The 27,375-nt window shown below is 42.5% G+C and overlaps 1 protein-coding gene and 1 non-coding gene across 2 annotated transcripts in view; both read left to right on the top strand.

The window, feature by feature from the left end:
• Positions 1-6,687, top strand: part of EDEM2 (ER degradation enhancing alpha-mannosidase like protein 2) — a 32,556-nt gene extending 25,869 nt beyond the window's left edge. Inside the window, exons 10-11 of the mRNA XM_003932032.3 lie at positions 3,147-3,268; positions 6,123-6,687. Of these exons, the coding sequence (XP_003932081.1) occupies positions 3,147-3,268; positions 6,123-6,626 (626 nt within the window). The 3' untranslated portion in view covers positions 6,627-6,687. The remainder of the gene's footprint in view (positions 1-3,146; positions 3,269-6,122) is intronic.
• On the top strand, positions 5,017-5,091 carry LOC120367992 (small nucleolar RNA SNORD56). The gene has a single exon (XR_005582223.1). It is a non-coding gene; the product is annotated as a small nucleolar RNA SNORD56 (small nucleolar RNA).
• Positions 6,688-27,375: the final 20,688 nt, after the last annotated feature.

The raw sequence follows: 27,375 nt of genomic DNA, 5'->3' as shown, positions 1-27,375 counted from the left end.
GCCTGGCCTAAAGGCTTCTGCAGGCTTTTACTTCTAATTCCAAATCTAAGCTTCAGGCTGTCGCCTTCCTGTAGAGCAGGGATCCCCAACTCCCAGGCCATGTACCAGTACCAGTCTGTGGCCTGTTAGAAACCAGGTCATGCCAGGTGAAGTTGCTCATGGCTGTAATCCCAGTGCTTTGGGAGGCTGAGGTGGGTGGATCACGAGGTCAGGAGTTCAAGACCAGCCTGACCAACATAGTGAAACCCCATCTCTACTAAAAATACAAAAATTCCCCGGGCATGGTGGCACACCCTGTAATCCCAGCTACTCAGGAGGCTGAGGCAGGAGGATCGCTTGAACCTGGGAGACGAAGGTTGTAGTGAGCCAAGATCGCACCACTGCACTCCAGCCTGGGTGACAGAGTGAGAGTCCATCTCAAAAAACAAAGAAAAAGAAAAACCAGGTCACATGGCAGGAGGTGAGCAGCCTGTGATGAGTGAGCTTCATCTGTGTTTGCAGCCGCTCCTCATCACTCGAGTTGCTGCCTGAGCTCCACCTCCTGTCAGATCAGCCGCGGCATTAGATGCTCATAGGAGCAAGAACCATATTGTGAACTGCGCATGTGAGACATCTAGGTTAGATGCTCCTTATCAGAAGCTAATGCCTGACGATCTCTCAGTATCTCCCATATCTCCATCACTCCTACATGGGGCTGTCTAGTTGCAGGAAAGCAAGCTCAGGGCTCTCAATGATTCTACATTATGGTGGATTGTATAATTATTTCATTATATATTACAATGTAATAATAATATAAAGTACACAATAAATGTAATGCACTTGAATTATCCCAAAACCATCCCCTACAACCCCAGTTCATGGAAAAATTATCTTCCATGAAACTGGTCCCTAGTGCCAAAAAGGTTGGGGACCACTGCTCTACAGAGTTGGTCAGATGCACAGGAAAGTGAAGCAGTAACTAACATGCTCATGCATGAGGAGAGAAGCACCATGGCTGGGCATGGGGCTCTGGCCCCAGCAGCTGCTAGAAGCAGAAGAGGGCTGGGTGCAGTGGCTCATGTCTGTAATCCCAGCACTTTGGGAGGTCAAGGTGGGTGAATCAACTGAGGTCAGGAGTTCGAGACCAGCCTGACACTGTGGCGAAACCCCATCTCTACTAAAAATACAGAAATTAGCCGGGCATGGTCACGGGCACCTGTAATCCTAGCTATTCCGGAGGCTGAGACAGGAGAATTGCTTGAATCCAGGAGGTGGAGGTTGCAGTGAGCCAAGATCATGCCCCTGCACTCCAGCCTGGGTGACAGAGTGAGACTCTATCTCAAAAAAACAAAAAGAAGAGGAAGCCTCCCATGAGAGCACTATCTTTTCTGCCTATGAACACACAGAATGTGTTCATCTAGCAGTGAGTGTGCCCTAGTCTGTGACTTAGAGTATGAGCAATTAGATTAGCAATTGTCTAGAGGTCTGTAAGGGGAGAAGAGGAGGAAGTAAGAGAGAAATGGAGAGATAGGCAGGGACCTTTTCTCTAAAATGAGAACTAGAGGCTGGGTACAGTGACTCACACCTATAATTTCAGCACTTTAGGAGGCCAAGACAGGCGGATCACTTGAGGTCAGGAGTTTGAGGCAAGCCTGGCCAATATGATGAAACCCTGTCTCCACTAAAAATTCAAAAATTAGCCAGGACTGTAATCCCAGCTACTTGGGAGTTTGAGGCACGAGAATTGCTTGAACCTGGGAGGTGGAGGTTGCAGTGAGTGGAGATTGTGCCACAGCACTCCAGCCTGGGTGACAGAGCGAGACTCTGTCACACATAAAAATAATTAATAAAATAAAATAAGAACTAGAGTTTGCAATAAACCAAAAGGGAGAGAAGCACTGATCAAGCCCAGGGGGAAACAGAACAGAAGATTGGGGAGATGATTGTATAGAAAGGGGACAGGGGTTCTTCTCTCTTAGAAAAAGTGGATAAAATAGAAAGCATATTGAGCTGAAGTCACCTTTGAAGTCAACTCTGCAAAAGTTCTTCAGGTATTTGAAAGCAATAAACACATTTCCCTGGATTTTCTTTTCTCTAGAATAAATATTTTCATCTGGACCCACTCCCGTTGGCTAATACTCATCTTAAGATAGAGCTCATCAAGTTCCAGTTGAGGCATAGAGTTGGGCAAGACAAAACATCATTTTCTTCTGGGCACAGTGAACTGACGACTACATCTTTGTTAGATTGATGTTTTGATGTTTGTTGTTGTTTGTTCATTTGTTTGCTTAGAGATAAGGTCTTACTCTGTCAACCAGGCTGAAGTGCTGCAGTGGCTTGCTCACACCTCATTGCAGTCTCAAACTCCTGGGCTCAAGGGATCCTCCTACCTCAGCCTCCTGAGTAGCTAGTACTACAGATGCATGCCACACCCAGCTAATTATTTTTATTTTTTGTAGAGACAAGATCTCACTATGTTGCTCAGGCTGGCCTCAAACTCCTGGGCTCAAACGATCCTCTCCCCTTGGCCTCCCAAAGCACTGGGATTGCAGGCATGAACCACCATGCCTGGCCTGCTCTTGGTTATCTTAGCCTTCATCTTTTGGCCTCTCCTATCTCAGAAAGAGCCTTATGATGCCAGGCTCTTACTCTTTTTTTAAGTTTTAGAATTAGGTTAGACTCTGAGTGACAGAAAAAAAAAAATAGTAGCTTAATTAGGATAGAAATTTTTTCTCCCTCACGTTCTGAGCCTATATGGCTCTCCATGGTGTCCTTAATCCCACCTAGCTGTTAGAATAATTGTTAGCGTTGGCAGCCAGGCAGCCTGTGTTTAGCTGAAGTTAGGAATTCTGCTACTAAGGAGGAAGTGGGGAACAGATATTGGGAAGTGGGCAACAGCCTCTGCCACCTTCTCTACCCCAGATCCTGGCTACCTTTCTTTCCCTTGGGGTGGGAATCACTGGTCAGCCTGAATGCTGGTCTCTGCTGAGCTTCAAGCTTTGGGTATACTGGCTCTGAAATTCAGCATTGGATGAGGTATCCTGTGTTCCTACTAGTTGGGGCCTTATGGACAAGCTATGGAGGAGAGTAGTCCCTCACTGCCCTAAGAGGCCCCAGGCCATCCTGTGCAGCCACTGAGTGAGGAAGGTCTGCTTTGGACTTTGCAGAACTCATTGAAAGCGCAATGTACCTCTACCGTGCCACGGGGGATCCCACCCTCCTAGAACTTGGAAGAGATGCTGTGGAGTCCATTGAAAAAATCAGCAAGGTGGAGTGCGGATTTGCAACAGTAAGTGTTTTCATGGCCCCCAGAACTGTGAAGAGTCTCCCTATTGCTGCTAAAAAGCCTCTTTTAAGAGTAGAGCTTTGGGAGTTCTGATGTATCAGCACTAGAAGGGACCTTGGAGATAGACATAATGCTTGTGTTTTACAGACGGGGAGACCAAAGAACAGAGAAGCTAAGTGCCTTGCCAAAGATCTCACAGCTAGTAGAGGTAGTGCTAAGATTAGTTCCTCGGGATCTTGACCCAGGCCCTTGCCATTCCTCCCACATCAGAAATCCTTGATCTGTTTGAATTGGTGACTTTGGAAAGGTGAGTTTCGTAAAAAGTTTTATTAGGGAAATCCAGAGTCCCAGAGCCCTATATTCAGACCTGGGATTCCTTAACGAAGCAGTCCTACTTAGTTTTACAGATGTTTATTGAATGTCTTTCACATGCCAGGCACTCTGCTAGCCCAAGGGTTATAGCGGTGACCCTGCTCTCACGGAGCTTACATTTTAATGAGAAAAAAAAACCATGAATGTGTATCTGGTAGACAGAAGGCCAGTGTGGCTGGAGTGGAGTAAGTAAGGAGAAAAGTAGGAAGAGATAAGGTCCCAGAGGTAGGCAGGGGCCAGATCACACAGGGCTTTGTGTCAGCCACAGTAAAGAGTTTGGGTTTTTTTCTCCTTGGAATGTGAAGCCTTAGTAGTATTTACAGCAGAGTAGTGACATGATCTGATTTGTATTTTAGAAAGATCACTCTGGCTGCTCTGTGGAGAATAGATTGAAAGGTCAAAGGTGAGAGTCATCTCACATCCATATAGCACCCAAGCAGGCAAGATACAAATAACCATTACGGATGTAGAAGAAAATGATCTGGAAGAAAATTCCCCTGAAAGCCTACAGAGTTGGCATTGGGGTATGGAATTCAAAACTACAACAAAAAACTTATTTTGCTCTTGGAGTATGTTTGAATTAGAATTAAAAAAAAAAAACAAAACTTCTTTTACAGAATTTTGTAATGTGATTGTATTCTATAAGTAAAATATAGATAAGAGTAGAAGAGAGAAGACCTGCATGTGGAGGGGGAAAAATAAAGTCCCGATATGATTTGGTTTCTAATATGCTGTCTTGTGTGAAAAACCAAAATGATAAGCCTGCTGGGGTTTTTCTAGGAATGCTGGGCTCATTTCCATGAATATGAAGCCTTTGGAGGTCTTCCATGGTGATGGGAACAGGCATCTGACCTTTGTCAAACAGGGCAAGAAAATAATAGTCTTGATATATCAATACCATATTTGAGTCATGTCTTTAAATGTAAGATAAAGTCCACTGAGAATGTTTTGTTTAAAAGCATTACTAGGCCGGGCGCGGTGGCTCAAGCCTGTAATCCCAGCACTTTGGGAGGCCGAGGCGGGTGGATCACGAGGTCAAGAGATCGAGACCATCCTGGTCAACATGGTGAAACCCCGTCTCTACTAAAAATACAAAAAATTAGCTGGGCATGGTGGCGCGTGCCTGTAATCCCAGCTACTCAGGAGGCTGAGGCAGGAGAAATTGCCTGAACCCAGGAGGCGGAGGTTGCGGTGAGCCGAGATCGCGCCATTGCACTCCAGCCTGGGTAACAAGAGTGAAACTCCATCTCAAAAAAAAAAAAAAAAAAAAAAAAAAAAGCATTACTAATTCTGAGAAGCTAAAATAAATGTTTATAGCAAGTAATCTTAGTCATCCATGCCTGAAAACTCAGTTGAAATTCTCTAAATAAGACTCCTTACTAAAACAATGTCAATAGTTTTCATCAACAGCAGTTCACCTAGTTAGTAAGTATCGATACTTTGGGTCTGAATGGAGGGGGAAGAAAAGACTCCTTATTAGTTGCTTACAAAAACTTGGGAATCACCTGAATGCCCTCCCAGGGAGGTAGATAAGTAAATGGTGATAGTTTTCACAATGGAATGCTATGCCATCATTAAAAGGGACAATTAGCTCTATGTTTATAGTCACAAAAAGGTGGGATAAACAGGGATAGGAGATTGTCCTGTCATAGAGGAAGGTTATTGGAGACCTTTCTGGTGAGGAAGCCTTTGAGCAGAGACTTGAAGGGAGGGAGGGAGCAAGCTATGAGGAATACTGGAGGCAGAGTGCTCCAGGCTGAAAGAACCACAGATGCAAAGAGCCTGAGGCAGGAGTAAGTGCTAGCTCAGGACAGAAAGGCAGCAGCTGGAGCTCTTAGAGAGGTAAGAGGTGAGGGCAGGGAGGGAGGGAGCAGGGACCAGGACATGACTTCCATTTTTATCCTGCATGAAATGGAGGGTTCACAGAAAGTGTTGAGTAGAGAATTGACAGGAAGATTTACGCTGTAAATATACTGTAGGGGCTGGGTGTGTGTCTCATACCTGTCATCCTGGCACTTGGGGAGGCCAAGGCAGGAGAAATTGCTTGAGCCCAGGATTTCAAGACCAGCCTGGGCAACATGGTGAGACCCCATCTCTATTTTTTTAAATAGTACAAAAATAAATACACTGTAGGGCTAAGTTTGAAAGTTGGAAGCCTATTTGGAAACTGATGTGATAATCCAGACCAGCCTGGCCAACATGGTGAAGCTCCATCTTTATTTTTTAAAATAGTAAATAAGTAAGTAAATAAATAAATAAACTGTAAGGCTAAGGATGGAAGCTGGGAGCCTACTGGGAAGCTGATGCGATAATCCAGGTGAGAGATGATGGTGGCCTGGGAAAGAGTGAAGTCCTGAAAGTTTCAGTGATTTGCTCACAGGCCCTCAGCTGCTTAGTGGCAGAACAGGAACTCTTAAGGGACTGTCTGCCCCTCACTACCAAATGGTGATGCTGTTCCAACTTGCTTCCTTCCCCCACATGTCAGATCAAAGATCTGCGAGACCACAAGCTGGACAACCGCATGGAGTCGTTCTTCCTGGCCGAGACTGTGAAATACCTCTACCTTCTGTTTGACCCAACCAACTTCATCCACAACAATGGCTCTACCTTCGACGCAGTGATCACCCCCTATGGGGAGTGCATCCTGGGGGCTGGGGGGTACATCTTCAACACAGAAGCTCACCCCATCGACCCTGCTGCCCTGCACTGCTGCAGGAGGCTGAAGGAAGAGCAGTGGGAGGTGGAGGACTTGATGAGGGAATTCTACTCTCTCAAACGGAACAGGTCAAAATTTCAGAAGAAGACTGTGAGTTCGGGGCCATGGGAACCCCCAGCAGGGCCGCCAGGAACACTCTTCTCACCTGAAAACCATGACCAAGCAAGGGAGAGGAAGCCTGCCAAACAGAGGGTTCCACTTCTCAGCTGCCCCAGTCAGCCCTTCACCTCCAAGTTGGCATTACTGGGACAGGTTTTCCTAGACTCCTCGTAACCACTGGATAATTTTTTTATTTTTATTTTTTTGAGACTAATAAATCTGCTTTTGGCTATCATGTTTTGGATGTCATGTTTTATATATTGGGCTATTTCATGAGGTTTTATTCAAAGAAAGGATTGGTGGCTATGCGCAATTGTGAATCTAGTTAATTTTCTCATGCAGTTGGAGAATCGGGGGCTCTAAAGATCCCAGGGTCCATAGTTGAATCTCCCTTCCTTTTCTGGTGTCTTTCTGGAAAGTGTTGCCATAAATGTATCTCTTGGTTAGTTCTTGATCTAACCTGTGCTTCTTACTCTTTTTTTTTTTTTTTCCACATTTTAATTTTTTTTTTTTTTTTTAGAAAAAAGGTTTCACCATGTTGGCCAGGCTGGTCTTGAACCCCCGACCTCAGGTGATCCGCCTGCCTCAGCCTCCCAAAGTGCTGGGATTACAGGCGTGAGCCACCACACCTGGCCACTTCTTGCTCTTTAGTTGACCCATCTGTCTACCTGTCCTTCCATGCAACAAAGATTTATTAAGCACCTCTTTTCTTTTGAGACAGGGTCTTCCTCTGTCACTGAGGTTGGGCTGTAGTGGCATGATCATGGCTCACTGCAGCCTCGACCTCCCAGGCTCAAGTGATCCTCCCCTCTCAGCCTCTGGAGTAACTGAGACCACAGGCACACACCACTTCAACTTGCCTGATTTTTAAAAAATGTTTTGTAGAGGTGGGGTCTCCCTATGTTGCCTAGGCTGGTCTCAAACTCCTGGTCTCAAACAATACCCCCACCTCAGCCTCCTGAGTAACTGGGATTACAGGAGTGAGCCATGGTGCTGGGCAGGCACCTTTGTGTACCAGTCCCAGCCCCAGAGGTTCAGCCACCGACAAGGCAAACAGTTTTTATTCTTGTGGAAATTAAATTTCTAGCAGAAAGAAATAACCTAGTAAGTAGATAAAATAACATTGTGATCAGTTCCATGAAGAAAATAGGGGGCTGTGTTAGAAAACAATGGCGAGAGATAAACTGCTTTCGCAGGGTGGGTGGAAAGGCCTCCCTGAGGAGACGAGCTTTTAAACTTTAATTAGGTAAAATTTTGTTTCTTTTTTAAATTTTATTTTCTTATAACTTTAAATTTTTCTTTTCATTTTTATAAACATTAGAAATGGGGTCTTGCTTCGTTTCTCAGGCTGGTCTGGAATTCCGGGGCTCAGGCAATCCTACCTTAGCCTCCCAAAGTGCTGGGATTACAGGCATGAACCACTATGCCTGGTCATAATTTTTTTTTTTTTTTTTTTTTTTTTTTAGACAAGGTCTCACCCTGTTGCCCATCCTGGCGTGCAGATGGGCGTGCAGTGGCACAATCATGGCTCACTGCGAGCCCTGACCTCCTGGGCTCAAGTGATCTTCCCACCTTAGCCTCCCGAGTATCTGGGACAACAGGAGCATGCCACCATGCCTGGCTAATTTTTCTAATTTTTGTATTTTTTGTTGAGATAGGGTTTTCCCACATTACCCAGGCTGGTCTCAAACTCCTGAGCTCAAGTGTTCTGCCTGCTTCGGCCTCCCAAAGTGCTGGGAGGCATGAGCCACCGTGCATGGCCAGGCTGTACAATTTTATTTTATTCTGTGTTATTATTTATTTGGAGACAAGGTCTCACATGCCCTGGCTAGAGTGAAGTGCCATAATCTGAGCTCACTGAACCCTCCACCTCCCAGGCTCAAGCGATCCTCCCACCTCAGCCTCTCAAATAGCTGAGACCACAGATGCGTGCCACCATGCCTGGCCAAGTAAACTTTTACATAAACAGAAGTGGAGAGAACAGGACAGCAATCCCTGTGTGCTCATCACCCAGTTTCAACAAACTAGCTTCAAAGATGGTGCACTCGTGGCCAACCTTATTTCATTTACATTCACACTAGATTCTTTAGGATTCCAAACCTTTTATTCCTAAAAGTATTTCAGAATGCATCCCCAAAGTGTGCCTGTAGAAATCAATAATCATTCCTTGATATCCTCTCCAATTAATGTTCAAAATGTTTTGTTTCATAACTTTGTATTATAGTTTGTTTGAATCAGGACCCACATAGGGTTGATTTATATATGTGAAATTAGATTATATGTCTCTGAAGTACCTTTTATAGGAGTTCTTTCTCTCTCCCTCCTTCCCTCCCTCCCTCCCCACTCCTCCTCTATTTTTACTGCAGTTTGTTTGTTAAAGACAGCAGTTGTATGTTCTAGAGATTTCCCATATTATGGATTTTGTTAATTGCATCTCTCAGATATTTATTATATAACTTTTTTAAAGTTGATATTAAGACGTAGAGGCATCACCAGATTTGGATTTTTACTTTTGTTTTTATTTGTGTGTTTACTTATTTTGAGACAGGGTCTCACCCTGTCACCCAGTGGCACGATCACAGTTCACTGCAGCCTCAGCCTCCCAGGCTCAAGTGATTCTCCTGCCTCAGCCTCCCGAGTAGCTGGGACTACAGATTCACACCACCATGCCTGGTAATTTTAAATTTTTTTGTTTAGATGGGGTCCCATTATGTTGCCTAGGCTGGTTTTTTTTCTCTAGGAATGGTTCATAACCATTTTGTCTCTTTCGGTCAAGAGACACATGATGTCTGCTTGCCTGTTACTAATAGCCATTTGTTGATCATTGCTTAGATTCATTATTTCAACAGGGGTTTCAAAATAGTGAGATTTTAATTAGGCTAGACCTCTGTCGTCTCTCTCTCTCTCTCTCTCTCTCTTTTTTTTTTTTTTTTTTTTTTTTTTTTGGGAGATTAAGTTTTGTTCTTGTTGCCCAGGCTAGAGTGCAATGGCTTGATCTTGGCTCACTGCAACCTCTGCCTCTGAGTTCAAGCAATTCTCTTGCCTTAGCCTCCCAAGTAGCTGGGATTACAGGCATGCACCACCACATCCAGCTAATTTTGCATTTTTAATAGAGACAGGGTTTCACCATTTTTGGTCAGGCTGGTCTCAAACTCCTGACCTCAGGTGATCCACCCACCACAGTCTCCCAAAGTGCTGGGAATACAGGCATGAGCCACTGTGCCTGGCCAAGCTAGACTACTTCTCTAAAGAAAGACTTCTCATCAACTATTTGGGTTCCTTGAGGTAGAGTTCATTCAATTCATTCAAATATTTGATTCTTAACTTTTATTTTTTATTTTCCAGAATAATGCATTGTTTCCCTAGCATCCTCCAATGGTGACAATGAAGTTTTGCTTTGTTTTGTTTTGTTGTTTTTTTTTTTTAAGTATTGTGAACTCATGGATTTAAACTCACTTGATGATTTTCAGTTCACTGAAATTATTTTCTTATCAAAGCTCAAATTGTTCCATTTATGGCCAGTGGAAGCCTCTTCAAGTTAGCCCTGAGTCCTGTTAACACCACCCCAGTAGTCTTTGATAGCATCCTTGCTTTCTGATACTACAGGTTGTTCCAAGCGCAGCTGATCTGGTTTCTATTGAAGCCCTGAATCAACTGTTTCTCTAAATAGCTCAGGAGGTAACTTTTTTTTTTTTTTAGACTAGTCAAGTGCAGTAGTGAGAAAGGAGGTAACTTTTAATCAGGAATTTGTCTGACTTTATCTGCCAACCTCATCTTTGCCCATGAACCTTGGCTAATTCAGCTGCTGATCATTTTCTTCCATGCCATGGCAAACCTCTGTGGCTACCTCGATAGGCAGGGATATATCTCCTGCCTTCTCTTCTGTTACTGTGCCTCAAATAGAGACCCAGGCCTACATGTAGTTCCCCATAACATAGACAAGAACTGCTATGATTTTGAACAAGACTTGACTGAAAGCTGAGGCATAATGGAAGGAAATTACATCATCTACTACCTAACAGCTACTCTTAGAACCACAGTCCACTCCATTATTCAGGCTTCTTTGTGGCCAAGGCCAGCTCATCCACACACCCTAGGAATACCCTTGGTCATCAATCAACACCCCAGATTCCAGGCCAGATAAGAGAGAGGAAAGAAAGTTTCTTCCTAAACCCCACTCTTTCCTAACTTAGAAAGTTTGTACTTTTCTATGAATTAATTGGCATGAAGTTGTCCTGTCTTTTTTGTTCCTTTTTTTTTTTCTTTTTTTGAGCAAAGGTCTCACTCTGTTGCCCAGGTTGGAGTACAGTGGCATGATCATGACTCACTGCAGCCTTGACCTCCCACACTCAAGCAATCCTCCTGCCTCAGGCTTCCAAGTAGCTTGGGCTCCTGGTGTGCACCATCACACCTGGCTAATTAAAACATTTTTGTGTGTGGAGACAGGGTTTTGCCTTGTTGCCCAGGATGGTTTCAAACTCCTGGCATCCAAATTGTCCTCCTGCCTTAGCCACCCAAAGTGCTGGGAGTACAGCTGTGAGCCACCACGCCTGGCCTGTTTTTTTTTTTTTTTTTGAGACGGAGTTTCGCTCTTGTTACCCAGGCTGGAGTGCAATGGCGCGATCTCGGCTCACCGCAACCTCCGCCTCCTGGGCTCAGGCAATTCTCCTGCCTCAGCCTCCTGAGTAGCTGGGATTACAGGCACGCGCCACCATGCCCAGCTAATTTTTTGTATTTTTAGTAGAGACGGGGTTTCACTATGTTGACCGGGATGGCCTCGATCTCTCGACCTCGTGATCCACCCGCCTCGGCCTCCCAAAGTGCTGGGATTACAGGCTTGAGCCACCGCGCCCGGCCTGGCCTGTTTTTTTTTAATATTAATTAGCTATGCCTTTTCTTTTTCTTGATTAGTCTTGCCAGAGATTTCTCATTTTATTACTCTTTTTGAAGAACAAACTTGGGACTGACTTGTTGCTGTCCAGTGTATGTTTGTCTATTGTGCTAATTTCTGCTTTGATCTTATTTCCTTCCTTCTGCTTTGAGTCTGCTGGAATTGCTTATTACTGTGACGTAATCTAGTGTGTAGGATATCTTCCATTTGCCCCTGTGGATGTATTTTTCACCCTTTTTCACCCTACTCTTTACCCCAAGAAGTTCATTATCCTCTGTTCTTGTAGTCCTGTATGAGCTATATTAGTGGGCTCATGCATCCTGGCTTCCAGTTGGGTCCATCCAAGGGGGATCCCAGACAGGAGATTGGTAAAAGGGAGTAGAATGAGTTCAGGGCATTTATTCCTCTGGCTCCCTTCTTGCAGGGTTGCTTCAGGCTGGCTACATCTCTCAATCGAAAGGTGTCATTTCTGACTAGGCAAGGTGGTTCACACCTGTAACCCCAATGCTTGGGAGGCAGAGATGGGAGGATTGCTTGAGCCTAGGAGTTCAAGACCAGCCTGGGCAACAAAGCGAGACCCCATCTCTGTATATATGTTTATAAAAGGAGTATCCTTTTATGCCAAGGTGCCCAACTCTATACAACTTTTTATTTTCAGGTGACGGTTAATTTTGTGTGTCAACCTGGCTGGACCGCTGGGTAGTCCACTATTTGGTCAAACATTATTCTGAGTATTCCTGCAAGGTTGTTTTTGGATGAGACTAACATTTTAATTGGTGAAGAAGATTGCCCCCCTCCCCCAATAACGTGGGTAGACCTCATTCAATCAGCTGGAGCCTGAAGAGAACAAAGAGACGACTTCTCCCTTACATGAGAGGAAATTCTCCAGCAGCCCACTCTAGGACTTCATCTGTGCCACTGGCTCTCCTGGGTTTCAAACCTGTCGGCCCACACTGCACATTTGGACTTGCCAATCTCTGCAATTGTGTGAGCCAATTCCTTATCAATTTTTTTTTTTTTTTTTTTTTTTTTTTTGGGACACTCTCCCTCTGCCTCTGTCACCCAGGCTGGAGTGCAGTGGCACAATCTTGGCTCACTGCAGCCTCTGCCTACCAGGTTCAAGTGATTCTCCTTCTTCAGCTTCCTGAGTAACTGGGACTACCGGTGTGTGCGGCCACACCCAGCTAATTTTTTGTATTTTTAGTAGAGATGGGGTTTCACCATGTTGGCCAGGATGGTGTCAAACTCCTGACCTCATGATCCACCCACCTTGGCCTCCCAAAGTGCTGGGATTATAGGCGTGAGCCACAGCACCTAGCCCTACACACACATATTCTATTAGTTCTGTTTTGTAACTCTAATACAGTAACTATTCTCTTATTCCCTTCAAGCTAGGGATAGGATTAGCTGTACAGGACTACTGTATTTTCCCTGTGGTTCTTAACACTCTGCCCGCACCTTTGTAAGCAGTCTCTTGATTAAACCTTCCACTAATCTTTCTAATTTGAATGAACTATCTGTTTCCTGTCAGGTTCCTGGCTAATATACTTAGAGACCATTATGACTGGTACATATCCTTAAAGTCTAAAGTTAATCACATATGCGAATTACCTCAATTTAGCCATTCTGCGATGTATGTATATTTCAAAACAACATGTACTTGATAAATATATACTAATCTTATTTGTCAACATAAAATAAATTTTAATGATTTATTTTTTTAAAAAGGCCAGGAGCAGTGGTTTAAGCCTGTCATCCAGCACTTTGGGAGGCCAGGATGGATGGCTAGCTCAAGTCTAGGAGTTTAAGACCTGGGTAACATGGTAAAACCCTATCTCTACTAAAAATACAAAAATTAGCTGGGCATAGGCCCAGCTTTTAGGGAAGCTGAGGCAGGAGGTGTTAGTGAGGATGTGGAGAATTTGGAATTTTCTTTTTAAAATTTTTATTCTATTTTTTTTTGAGACAGGTTCGCACTCTGTTGCCCAGGCTGGAGTGCAGTGGTGCAATCCAAGCTCATTGAAGCCTTGACTTCTGGGGCTGAAGCAATCCTCCCACCTCAGCCTCCCAAGTAGCTAGGACCACAGGCACGTGCCACCATGCCTGGCTAATTTTTTATTTTTTGTAGAGACAAGGTTTTGCCACGTTTCCTGGGCTGATCTCGAACTCCTGAGCTCAAGTGATCTGCCTGCCTCAGCCTCCCAAAGTGCTGGGATTACAGGCATGAGCCACCACGCCTGGCCCTGGAATTTTCATCCATTGCTGGTGGAGACGTAAAATGGGGCAGGCAGCTGGCTTGGAAAAGTTTGTTGGTTTATCAAAAATTAAATATTACCTAGCCTGGCCAACATGGTGAAACCCGTCATGAGGTCAGGAGATTGAGACATGGTGAAACCCTATCTCTACTAAAAATACAAAAATTAGCCGGGTATTATTGTGTCACACACCTGTAATCCCAGCTACTCGGGAGACTGAGGCAGGAGATCACTTGAACCAGGGAGTCGGAGTTTGCAGTGAGCCAAGATCATGCCACTGCACTCCAGCCTGGTGACAGAGAGAGATTCTGTCTCAAAAAAGAAAAAGAAAACATACATACCCCACCCACCCATCTCCTACCACTCCCCACCAGCCCATGAAGCAGCAGTAGTTTGCAAGCCCAGTTTGGTATAAATCCAGCCTTGAAGAATAAAGTTATCAAAGCAAACATTCTGCATGCAGAGAGGTAAGCTATTCTGTTTATTGTATTTTTTTTACAAACTCCCTTGCAGTAGTTAATGGTTTAGTGCCTTAGAGTAGTGTTTTTGAGACGTTGCTCATGACCCTTTAGTGGGTAAAGAAATAAATTTAATGTGTCCCACTAACTTTTTAAATAATGAAATAGAATGGATTAAAAAATATTAGAGTGCCTCATATGGATTCTTGACAAGAACCAAGGACATTAGCATATTACTAATCAAACAGGGCTAATTGCATTACATTGTGGGAGAGACAGAAGAGGCGATATGAAAAATGTACACATTAGCTAAAAGCAGTTTGTTGTATTTGGTACATTGTCATCTCATTTGATTTTCTGGCATATGACTGTCAATACGACCGTCAAGACAGAATTCTGTAGTGTTTATTTTATTTATTTATTTATTTTTTTTTTTTGAGGCAGAGTTTCACTCTTGTTGCCCAGGCTGGAGTACAGTGTTGCCATCTCAGCTCACTGCAACCTCTGCCTCCCGGGTTCAAGGATTCTCCTGCCTCAGCCTCCTGAGCAGCTGGAATTATAGGCATACGCCACCATGCTCAGCTAATTTTTGTTTTGTTTTGTTTTGAGATGAAGTCTTACTCTATTGCCCAGGCTGGAGTGCGGTGGCACAATCTTTGCTCACTGCAACCTCTTCCTCCTGGGTTCAAGCAGTTCTCTACCTCAACCTCCCGAGTAGCTGGGATTACAGGCACCCACCACCATGCTTGGCTAATTTTTGTACTTTTAGTAGAGATGGATTTCACCATCTTGGCCAGGCTGGTCTTGAACTCCTGACATCATGATACACCTGCCTCAGCCTCCCAAAGTGGTGAAATGACAGGCATGAACCACGGCGCCTGCCTATTGTTTTTGTATTTTTAGTAGAGGTGGGGTTTCACCATGTTGGGCAGGCTGGTCTCCAACTCCTGACCTCAAATGATCCACCTGCCTTGGCCTCCCAAAGTGCTGAGATTACAGGTGTGAGCCACCGCACCCAGCTGTGTATTGTTTAATTTTATATCAACATATTTTGTGGTTAGTTGTGAATTGAAGAGTGGAGTATTTATTTATTTATTTGTTTATTTATTGCAATATTGCCATGACTTTCAAATGGGTTTTGGTTAGGAATTTGCAGTACACTTCTTCAGAAAGTTTATAATCAGATTAAAAAAATTAGAATGTGCAATAATTGTAGCATTTTAATTGAATTAGTTCAAATTGCTCTTAAGTTGACTGTTTTAATCTATGAAGAACAAGAATAATAAGATGAAAAACATGGGAAGAGTAAATGGAAATATTGGAGAAAATATCGACTCTAATCAACAGACTTTGACATCATTTGCGTCTTGTTAAAAAGGGTGAATGCTTGTTTCCTGTGATCCATGAGGGGAAAAAAAAGGGTAAATGCAAGCTTTGCTTTATTTGTTTATTTATTTTATTAAAGATGGGGGTCTCACTATGTTTACTAGGCTGGTCTTGAACTCCTGGTCTTGAGCCCTCCCGTGTCAGCCCCCCAAAGTTTTGGGATTACAGGCGTGAGCCACCATGCCCGTGCAGCTCATGCTTGTAATCCCAGGACTTTAGGAGGCCAAGGCGGGTGCATCACCTGAGGTCAGGAGTTTGAGACCAGCCTGACCAACATGGCAAAACCCCATCTCTACTAAAAATACAAAAATTAGCTGGGTGTGGTGGCAGACGCCTGTAATCCCAGCTACTCTGGAGGGTGAGGCAGAAGAACTGCTTGAACCTGAGAGGCAGAGGTTGCCGTGAGCTGAGATCACACTCTCCAACCTGAGTGATAATTGCAATATATATGTGTGTGTGTATATATATATATATATATATATATATAATTTTATCAAATGTGCAAAACCAACTAAAATATGTACATCAATGCATTATAATGTTGTTCTTGCAAATGAGAGTTTAAAACCTTGATGGTAAAAGATGCTTGAAAACATGACATGCCGAATTAATCAGTTTCTCAAATATTTCCAAAAAAGGAAAACACATATAATGTGATAGGCAAATTTTATGATTCATGTTGTGACTGTCAGTGAGAAAGCCTTATTATTGTTGTATTTGGTTGCATATTATGTGCCAAAAGAAAAAATCGCTCACATGGTTCCTGAAAAAAATTATTCTCTGGCATGTATTTTGGTGTGCACAGTTTTTATGGTATATCAAGTGATAAAAATATACCTTATCAATAATAGAGTTTCTCCTTGAATCTGTGCTGTTGCAGAATGTTGGAAACAATGCTCATTATGCTGTTACAATCTCATATAGATTTTGTAATCCAACAAGAGAACGTCAAAGTGAAAGTTGCACAACCTTTAGTTTATACCTTATATGAGTGGTAAGAACATTTTAAAGAGGGTCTTCTTGTTTGGTTAATCTTCTCCCACAAAACTGAATTAAAAGCATGTAGAGAATTGACAATTGTAACTTTGGCCAATACAAATTAGTCAGAAAAATGTAAAGGCATCGTATGAAAGTAGCAGATATCAATGAAAATATAATAAAGTTGCTATAAAATTGTTAGAAGGATCTGAAAGCAATGCTATTTGGAATACTCTTTTATATGCTGTAAATCTTTGGAAAATAAAGAGATCCTGCTAAAATTCATATATATGTTGGAGGAGAAAACAGTGATAATCAGTTTCTTGAAAACAAATTTTCAGGGATTACAACTGACCATATCATTTACTTTAGCATATCAAAGTTGGCCAATCATATCAATTTTGGCCTATCTAACCAATATATATTTTTTTACATCCTTAGATAATTAATTAGAAGCTCTTCCAACATGCTGAGCCTGTCCGAGCATTCCAAATGACATTACTTCTATGGCAAACAAGATTTCAAATAGTATGTGTCACTGGGTCAGTGATGGTCAAATACGGTCCCTGGTGCAGAGGCAGTAGCATTACCAGGGATGTTGTTAGGAGTAAAACTCATGGGCCCCATCCCTGAGCTTCTGAATCAGAAATTCTGGGGTAGAGCCAGCCAACCCCTCCCAGTGATTCTAATGCAAGCTCAGGAATGAAAACAAGGGTATTAGATGTTCCCAACATTGCTGCAACAAATTGATGGAACTTTATTAATGAAAGCAGTTTGTATTAATCCATTCTCACGTGGCCAGTAAAGACATACTCAGAACTGGGTAATTTATAAAGGAAAGAGGTTTCGTTGACTCATAGTTCCACACAACTGGCGAAGCGTCAGGAAACATACAATCATAGTGGAAGGGAAGCAAACAAGGTCTTCTTCACATGGCAGCAGCAAGAAGTGAAGAGTGAATGTGGGGAAAGCCCCTTCTAAAAACCATCAGATCTTGTGGGAACCCACTCACGATCAGAACAGCATGGAGGTAACTGCCCCCATGATTCGCTTACCTCACACCACGTCCCTCCCATGGCATGTGGGGATTATGGGAACTACAATTCAAAATGAGATTTGGGTTGGGAGACAGCCAAACGATATCACAGTTTGAACTGAATGAAATGAAATTAGAGATTTTTTTGCACCTTATCTGCTATGTTAGTGTCAATGTTATGTTGCCCTTATGTCAGTCGGTGATGTTTTTTCCTGGTCTTTGGAAGAAATTATTTGATGTTGGGATTACTTCTTCCTTAAAAGTTTGGTAGATTTCATAGGTATTAGGGACTGGAGTTTTCTTTGTGGGAAGCTTTTAAATTATAGATGAAATGTCTTTTCTTTTTCTTTCTTTTTTTTTTTTTTGAGACCGAGTCTAGCTCTGTTGCCCAGACTGGAGTGCGGTGGCAGTCTCAGCTCACTGCAATTTCCACCTCCCAGGTTCAAGCAATTCTCCTGCCTCAGCCTCCCAAGTACAGGTGCCTGCCACCATGCACCTGTACTTACAGGTAAGATTTCAGGTGCCTGCCACCACACCTGGCTATTATTTTGTATTTTTAGTAGAGATGGGCTTTCACCATGTTGGCCAGGCTGGTCTTGAACTCCTGACCTCATGATCTGCCTGCCTTGGCCTCCCAAAGTGCTGAGATTATAGGCATGAGCCACCACACCTGGCCAATGAAATGTCTTTAATGGTTATAGGATGATTACAATTTTCTATTATATTTTATGTCCATTTAGATAAGCCTGTTTTTCTAGAAATTTGTCTGTTTCACATAAATTTTCAAATATAGAGGCATAAAGTTATTCATCATGTTTTCTTATGATCTTTTAGTGCTGAAGATCTGAAACGATGTTCCCTTTTCAAATTTCTGACATTAATTTTTGGTTGGAATCTCTTCTTTTTATTGATGGAGTCTGTTCTACTTTGATCAATTGTTTTCTAGGATTACATCGCAATGCCCGATCTGGGATTTTTTTTTATTTCTATTTGCAGCTTTAAAAAAACAGAAAAATTATTGTTCTGTGAGATGTTAATATTAGAGAAAGCTGGATGACAGGTGTAAGGAAACTGTCTGGACTATTTTTGCCGTCTCTTTAGGAAATCCAAAATTATTCCAAAATAAAAAGTTTTTTAAAAACAGAAAAACTGTATTAATTATCCACTTATTCATCAAGCTTTGCTTAGAGGGCTGTGGGTTATATATAAGACAATGCAAATTTGTCACCTGTGAGGAGCTTCCAAAGAATGTAGATTGGAACCCTGACGGTAATTGCTTATATGTCTGCCTTCCTCTGCTAGACTTGGGCCCTAGAAGGCACAGGCTATATTTGTCTTATTCACAGATGTGTCCCCAATGCCTGGGACAGAGCTTGTATATAGTAAGTTTTCAAGAAACATCCGGTGAATGAATGTAATTCAATGACTACATGCCTTTATTTATAATAGTATGTATTCTAGTGTGCTGTGATAATTTGTTAGTTTATGAAATCTCTATTTTATGCATCCTTGTTAAGATGACATATATCAAACACTTAGTACAGTCTGGAACATAAATGGTAGGTCTTGTCTTTTTCTTTTTGAGATAGGATCTCACTCTGCTGCCCAGGCTGGACTGTGCAATCTCTCTCACTGCAGCCTCAACCCCCAGGGCTCAAGCCTACCTCAGCCTCCCAAATAGCTGGGACCACAGGCATGCACTAGCATGCCGGGCTAATTTTTTAAAAAATTATTTGTAGAGATGAGAGAGAGATACATATATGGAAAGACCCCCCCCCCCCTCTCTCTCTCTCTCTCTCTATATATATATATATATATATAAAGAAAAAATATAGTTTTTTATATTTTAAAAACTTTTATATTTAATAGAACTATATTTTATCATTATAGAGAGAGCTCTTTCCATGCTACATAAAGATATAAAGATAAAATATAGTTTTATAAAGATATATAAAGATAAAACATAGTTTTGTAAAGATATATAAAGATAAAATGTAGTTTTAGTATAGAACTAAAGCTATATGGAAAGAAAGATAAAATATAGTTTTAGTAGTTGGCAAGTCTAAGCAAAGGGTATGAGTGTTCACGGTATGTCTTTCAACTTTTCTGTAGATTTGAAAAATTTCTCCAAAAATGCTCCGAGAAGAACAAGATAGTGCAAATAGAGTTCTTGGCCAGTGGTAAGCAGTCAGTAAAGGGTAGATCTTACCCAGAAGTATAAGCCCCATGAGGGCAGGTAATTTTGTTTCTTTTATTTAGCACAATATCCACAGCACCTGTAACAGTGCCTGGCACATAAGGTGGTACTTAACAAACATTTAAAAGACAAGTCATTGAGAGGTTGTACATTAGAAATGTAATGTAAAAAAAAAAAAAAAAAAAAATTCGGCCGGGCGCGGTGGCTCACGCCTGTAATTCCAGCACTTTGGGAGGCCGAGGCGGGTGGATCACAAGGTCAGGAGTTCGAGATCAGCCTGGCCAAACTGTTGAAACCCCGTCTCTACTAAAAATACAAAAATTAGCTGGGCTCGGTGGCACGCACCTGTAATCCCAGCTACTCAGGAGGCTGAGGCAGGAGAATCGCTTGAACCTGGGAGGTGGAGGTTGCAGTGAGCCGAGATCGTGCCATTGCACTCCAGCCTGGGTGACAGAGTGAGACTCTGTCTCAAAAAAAAAAAAAAAAAAAAAAATTCACTGGGAAGAATGACACCCCAGGACGATGCATGGTGGCATGGGACGGCTGTAACTATGGCCTGATGTAACTGTGCCAGTTACTCTGATTACAATGATTTCTTGGCAGGGTGTCGTGACTCATGCCCGTTATCCCAGCATTTGGGAGGCTGAAGCGGGAGGATTGCTTCAGCCCGAGCTCGGCGGCGACTGCAGTGAGCTACAACCACACCGCTGCTCACCAGCCTGGGCCACAGAGCAAGACTTCAAAAGAAAAAAAAAGTCCCAGAAAATCTGTCTGCCCAACTGAGATGAGTTTCGCAGTTCATTTATAAGAGCTAATATTCTCTTAATAACATCATGATGTTTGGTTAAGCCATTTGGGATTACGGCGGAAAAAAATTAAGCCAGTTTGGGAGGCTTCATTTTCTTTTTGGTGCTGACGAAAATGGACATCAACGGGCCTCGGTACCGCGCCCCCTGGTGGTGAGAGACACTCAGCTGGTTTCCACGGAAAAGGCCGGCAGGGCGGAGGTGAAAGTGGAAAGAGTGGAAACATGTCTCCTTACTTCCTAGTCACATGGATTTGAGGTGGTCATTTTTGATCCGGCGAATATCCATCTTTGGTGAATGCGTGGGCCGGGCTGGACTGTCAAAGATAGGAATTGAGGAATGCAAAGTGACATTTGCAGTTGGGTCACAGCTGAGGTGGGAAGATTTGTCCCTAGCATGAAGAGTGCCAAGGGAAACCTGGATGGCCATGTGAACTGTGAAATAAGTCAAGATCCTGTCTCCTCACTGCGACAAGGATGAGAATATTCATTGCCTATGCCTCGGGAAGAGCTCTGGGCAGAATCCCTGGGCTGTGGATTCCCTGGTAAGGCTGGCTGCTGCCAGGAAAGCTCACCAATGCCCAGTCTGTACCCCTGAAAATGCCTCTTCCTTTTATGTCTTTTTAAAGTTAATTTCACATATAGAAGACATTTTTTTTTTCTTGAGTCTAAAAATGTCATCCTCTTCCCCCTATGTATAATTTTGATCTGTTTTGTTCTTTGCTGCATCCACCCTAGCACCCACAATGGTGTCTGGCACACAGTACATAGCATTTGTTGATGGGATCAACAGATTAGTTAACAGATGCATGAACTCCTGCAAAATTACAAAGATAAGTCAAAGAATATAGTAGAAGCTAGGCGCAGTGGCTCACTCCTGTAATCCCAGCACTTTGGGAGGCCGAGGCGGGCAGATCAGGAGTTAGAGACCAGCCTGACCAACATGGTAAAACCCTGTCTCTACTAAAAATACAAAAATTAGCCGGTGTGGTAGTGGGCACCTGTAATCCTACTTACCTGGGGCGGGGGGCTGAGACATAAGAATTGCTTGAACCTAGGAGGCGGAGGTCACAGTGAGCCAGGATTATGCCATTGCACTCCAGCCTGGGTGACAGAGCGAGACTCCATCTCAAAAAAAAAAAAAAAAAAAAAATGACTGGTGCAAAAAGTTATGAAAAATATTGTTATTGAACCAAACTGGGGGCTGCTTACCTGGTGCAGCAAAGCAATAGACATTGGGATTACAGCAGGAGAAAGTGAGGCACTTATTATTCGCACTTACTGCAGGGTGCCAAGCAAGGAGAATTAGACAGTTTATGATTAAGACCTGAACTCCCTAATGGCTTACACATTTTTTTTCTTTTTCTTTTTCTTCTTTTTTTCTTGAGACAGAGTTTTGCTCTGTCACCCAGGTTGGAGTGCAGTGGCACAATCTTGGCTCGCTGCAACCTTTGCCTCCCAGGTTCAAGAGATTCTCCTGCCTCAGCTTCCTGAGTAGCTGAGATTACAGGTGCCTGCCACTATGCCTCGCTAAGGTTTTGTATCTTTAGTAGAGATGGGGTTTTGCCATGTTGGCCAGGCTGGTCTCCAACTCCTGACCTCAGGTGATCCAGCTGCCTCAGCCTCCCAAAGTGTTGGGATTATAGGCATGAACCACTGCGCCCAGCCAATTTACAGGTTTTTAAAGGCAGGAGGGCAGATGCTACAGGCAAAGTCATAATCAATACATGGGGGCTGTACATTGGTTCCACCTAAAAAGACAGAACATCTCCAACAGGGGGCCCACAGGTGGATTCAAAGATTTTCTGACTTGTGATTGATTAAGGAGGCAAAGCTTTGTCTAAAAATTAGGGATCCGCAGAAAAGTGGTGGGATTACAGGCATGAGCCACAGCACCTGGCTGAGAGTCCACATGAATTTTAAGATTTTTTTTCTATTTCTACAAAAAATGCCATTAGGATTTTGATAGAGATTGCCTTGAATCTGTAGATTGCTTTAATTAATGGACACTTTAACCATATTAAGTCTTTTAATCTATGAACACAGAATGTCTTTCCACTTATTTGTGTCTTTATTATATATGTATACACACACACAAACACACACACACACACACACACACACACACATATATATATATATATATATATATATATATATATATATATTTTTTTTTTTTTTTTGAGAGGGAGTTTTGCTCTTGCTGCCCAGGCTGGTGTGCAATGGCACCATCTCAGCTCACCACAACCTCCGCCTCCCGGGTTCAAGCGATTCTCCTGCCTCAGCCTCCCGAGTAGCTGGGATTAAAGGCACCTGCCACCACGCCCGGCTAATTTTTGCATTTTTAATATAGATGGGGTTTCATCACGTTGGTCAGGCTGGTCTTGAACTCCGTACCTCAGGTGATCTGCCCGCCTCGGCCTCCTAAAGTGCTGAGATTACAGGCATGAGTCACCACACCTGGCCCTTATTTATATCTTTAATTTCTTTCAGTAGTGTTTTATATTTTCAATGTATAAGTCTTTTGCCGCCTTGCTTAAGTCTATTTCTAAGAATTGTATTCCTTTTGATGCTGTTGTAAATAGATTATTTTCTTAATTTCCTTTTAAGATTGTTTACCAGTGTATAGACACACAACTGATTTTTTTTTTAAATAGACAGACTTATCCTCCCAAGTAGCTAGGACTATAGGCACCAGTGCATCTGATTTTTGTGTGTTGATTTTGTATCCTACAACTTTATTGAATTTGAGTTCTAGCAATGTGTTTGTGTGTATGTGTGGGTGTGTGTGTAATTTTTAGGATTTTGTATATATAAGTTCATGTCATCTGCTAATAGAGATGTTGCAGAGATATTCTTCCTTTCTAATATGGATGTTTATTTATTTATTTATTTATTTATTTTTTTGACTAATTGCTCTGGCTAGAACTTCCAGTGAGGCTAAAGGAATAACTATTAAGTCAAAAAGTTTGGATTTCTTTATGACGATTCATATTGGTGAAAAAAAAAATGCTTTCCAGAAAGGTACACATTAATTTATGTTCTCACCATTAGCATTCCACTCTTGGTAACATTGAGGATAGGAATCTTTTTATACATTTACTAGCTATTTTCCCTTATAAATTACTTGTTCCTATTTATTTTTCTACTATATTCTTTTTTTTTTTTTTTTGAGATGCAGTCTCACTTTGTCACCAGGCTGGAGTGCAGTGGCACATTCTTGGCTCACTGTAACCTCTGTCTCCTGGGTTCAAGCGATTCTTCTGCCTCAGCCTCCTGGGTAGCTGGGACTACACGCCACGTGACCACCACACCCAGCTAATTTTTGTATTTTTAGTAGAGACGGGTTTCACCATCTTGGCAAGGATAATCTCGACCTCTTGACCTTGTGATCCACTGGCCTCGGCCTCCCAAAGTGCTGGGATTACAGGCGTGAGTCACCACACCTGGCCTCTACTATATTCTTTGACTTATCTTTGTAATTTTATAGGATTTCATGCATCTGTTAACTAACCTATTGATCCCATCAACAAATGCTATGTACTGTGTGCCAGACACCATTGTCTGGGATTGATGCAGCAAAGAACAAAAGAGATCAAAATATTATAAGCTAGTCAGGGGGAGGGGGTGACAACTGTAGGTCAGGTGGAGGTAAGTGGCTTTTTTTTAAAGCAGGTAATTGAGCTTCCAGTCAGTGACATGTTAAAAAAAATCAAATAAAAAGTAGGTTATAAGATGAAGGTATAAGAGATCTACTATACCACTACTGTAAGTGGTCGGGGAAGATCTGTCCCTGGGCAGAGATCTGGTGATGAGAAAGCAAGCCATTCAGAGATTTGCTAGGGGATAAGAACTCCAGGAAAAGGGGGCAGTCATTCTTCACAAGTTCTGGATATTGACACTTTTACAGAATATCACTTGCTTTTTTTTTTTAGCAGAATTGGGGAATTTCATATAAAAACTGATTTTTGGCTTTTCTGTAAAGATCAGAAGATCTGGCAGCAATCTGCTGGAGGTGCATAGAGACCAGTCCTTTTATTTCGATTACTTTATTTCAATCGGTTTTTTGGGAACAGGTGGTGTTTGGTTACATAAATAAGTTCTTTAGAGGTGATTAGCATCACCTAAGCAGTGCACATTGTATCCAGTGTGTAGTCTTTTATCCTACACCCACCTCCCACCCTTTCTCCCAAGACCCCAAAGTCCATCGTATCATTCTTATGCATTTGCATCCTTATAGCTTAGCTCCCACTTACGAGTGAGAACATAAGATGTTTGGTTTTCCATTGCTGAGTTACTTCACTTAGAATAATGGTCTCCAGCCTGGGTGCAGTGGCTCATGCCTGTAATTCCAGCACTTTGGGAGGCCGAGGTGAGCAGATCACTTGAGGTCAGGAGTTTGAGACCAGCCTGGGCAACATGGTGACACCCTGTCTCTACTAAAATACAAAAATTAGCTGGATGTGGTGGTATGTGCCTGTAATCCCAGCTACTTGGGAGGCTGAGGCAGAAGAATCACTTGAACTCAAGAGGCAGAGGTTGCACTGAGTAACGATCATGCCACTGCACTGCAGCCTGGGTGACAGAGCAAGACTCCATCTCAATAATAATAATAATAATAATAATAATAATAATGGTCTCCGGGTTGCTGCAAATGTTCCTTTTTATGGCTGAGTAGTATTCTATGGTATATACACACTACAATTTCTTTCTCTCTCTCTTTTTTTTGAGACAGAGTCTTGCACTGTTGTCCAGGCTGTAGTGCAGTGGCGCGATCTGGGCTCACTACAATCTCCACCTCCTGAGTTCAAGCAGTTCTCCTGCCTCAGCCTCCCGAGTAGCTAGGACTATAGGCGTGTGCCACCACACCCAGCTAATTTTTTTGTATTTTTAGTAGATATGGTGTTTCACCATGTTGGCAAGGATGGTCTTGATCTCCTGACCTTGTGATCCACCTGTCTCGGTCTCCCAAAGTGCTAGGATTACAGGCGTGAGCCACCGCACCCAGCCATACATACCACAATTTCTTTATCCACTCATTGATTATGGACATTTAGGCTGGTTCCATATTTTTGCAATTGTGAATTGTGCTGCTATAAACATGCATGTGCTAGTATCTTTTTTGAATAACGGCTTATTTTCCTCTGGGTAGATACCCAGCAGTAGGATTGCTGGATCAAATGGTAGTTCTACTTTCAGTTCTTTAACAAATCTCCATACTGTTTTCCAGAGTGGTTGTACTAGTTTACATTCCCACCAGCAGTGTTGTTCCCTTTTCACCACATCCATGCCGACTTCTATTATTTTTTTATTATGGTCATTCTTGCAGGAGTAGGGCGATATGGCATTGTGGTTTTGATCTGCACTTCCCTGATCGTTAGTGATGTTGAGAATGTTTTCATGTTTCTTGGCCATTTGTATATCTTCTTTTGAGAATTGTCTCTTCATGCCCTTAGCCAACTTTTTGATGAGATTGCTTGTTTTTTTCTTGCTGATTTGTTTGAGTTTCTTGTAGATTCTAGATATTAGTCCTCTGTTGGATGTAAGATTTTCTCCCACTCTGTAGGTTGTCTGTTTACTCTGCTGATTGTTTCTTTTGCTATGCAGAAGGTTTTTAGTTTAATTAAGTCTCATCTATTTACCTTTGTTTTTGTTGCATTTGCTTTTGGATTCTTGGTCATGAAGTATTTGCCTAAGCCAATGTCTGGAAGGGTTTTTCCAATGTTATCTTCTAGAATTTGTATGGTTTCAGGTCTTAGATTAAAAGTCATTAATTCATTTTGAGTTTATTATTATTATTATTATCATTTGAGATGGAATCTCTGTCGCCCAGGCTGGAGTGCAGTGGCATGATCATGGCTCACTGCAACCTCTGCCTCCTGGGTTTGAGTGATTCTCCTGCCTTAGCCTCCTGAGTAGCTGGGATTACAGGTGCCCACCACCACACCTGGCTAGTTTTTGTATTTTTAGTAGAGACAGGGTTTCACCGTGTTGGCCAGGCTGGTCTTCAACTCCTGACCTCAAGTGATCTGGCTGCCTTGGCTTTCCAAAGTGCTGGAATACAGATGTGAGCCACTGCCCCCAGCTGAGTTTATTTTTGTATAAAGTGAGAGATGAGGATCCAATTTTATCTTGTGGCTTGCCAGTTATCACCATTTGTTGAAAAGGATGTCATTTCTCCACTTTATGTTTTTGTTTGCTTTGTGGAAGATCAGTTGATTAAAAGTATTTGGCTTTATTTCTGTGTTCTCTATTCTGTTCCACTGATCGATCTATGTGCCTATTTTTATACCAGTAACATGTTGTTTGGGTGACTATGGCCTTATAGTATAGTTTGAAGTCAGGTAATGTGATGCCTCCAGATTTTTCTTATTTATTTATTGAGATGGAGTTTTGCTCTTGGTGCCCAGGCTGGAGTGCAATGGCGTGATCTCGGCTCATGGCAACCTTCCTGGGTTCAAGCGATTCTCCTGCCTCAGCCGCCCCAGTAGCTGGGATTACAGGCATGTGCCACCACACCTGGCTAATTTTTGTATTTTTAGTAGAGATGCGGTTTCTCCATATTGGTCAGACTGATCTCAAACTCCCAACCTCAGATGATCCACCTGCCTCAGCCTCCCAAAGTGCTGGGATTACAGGCGCAAGCCACTGCACTTGGCCTCAGATTTATTCTTTTTGCTTATTCTTGCTTTGGCTATGCAGGCTGTTTTTTGATTCCATATGAATTTTAGGAGTTTTTTCTTTCTAGTTCTATAAAGAAGGATGGTAAGACCACTCCTTTTAGATGGGGTGTGAGGATGGTAACCAGACTGTCCAGATGTAATTGTTTATTGTGTCTTTTCATTCTTTAAAGTGTTCTGGTTTGAGCAATTAGTTACAGCCATCTTAGTTGAGTCACAATCTTCACCATTCCCTCT

This window comes from Saimiri boliviensis, chromosome 9 (assembly GCF_048565385.1).
Source record: "Saimiri boliviensis isolate mSaiBol1 chromosome 9, mSaiBol1.pri, whole genome shotgun sequence".
Lineage (NCBI taxonomy): Eukaryota > Metazoa > Chordata > Mammalia > Primates > Cebidae > Saimiri > Saimiri boliviensis.
Note: the sequence above shows the minus strand (reverse complement) of the source record. Positions and strands in the feature narration are given on the sequence as shown.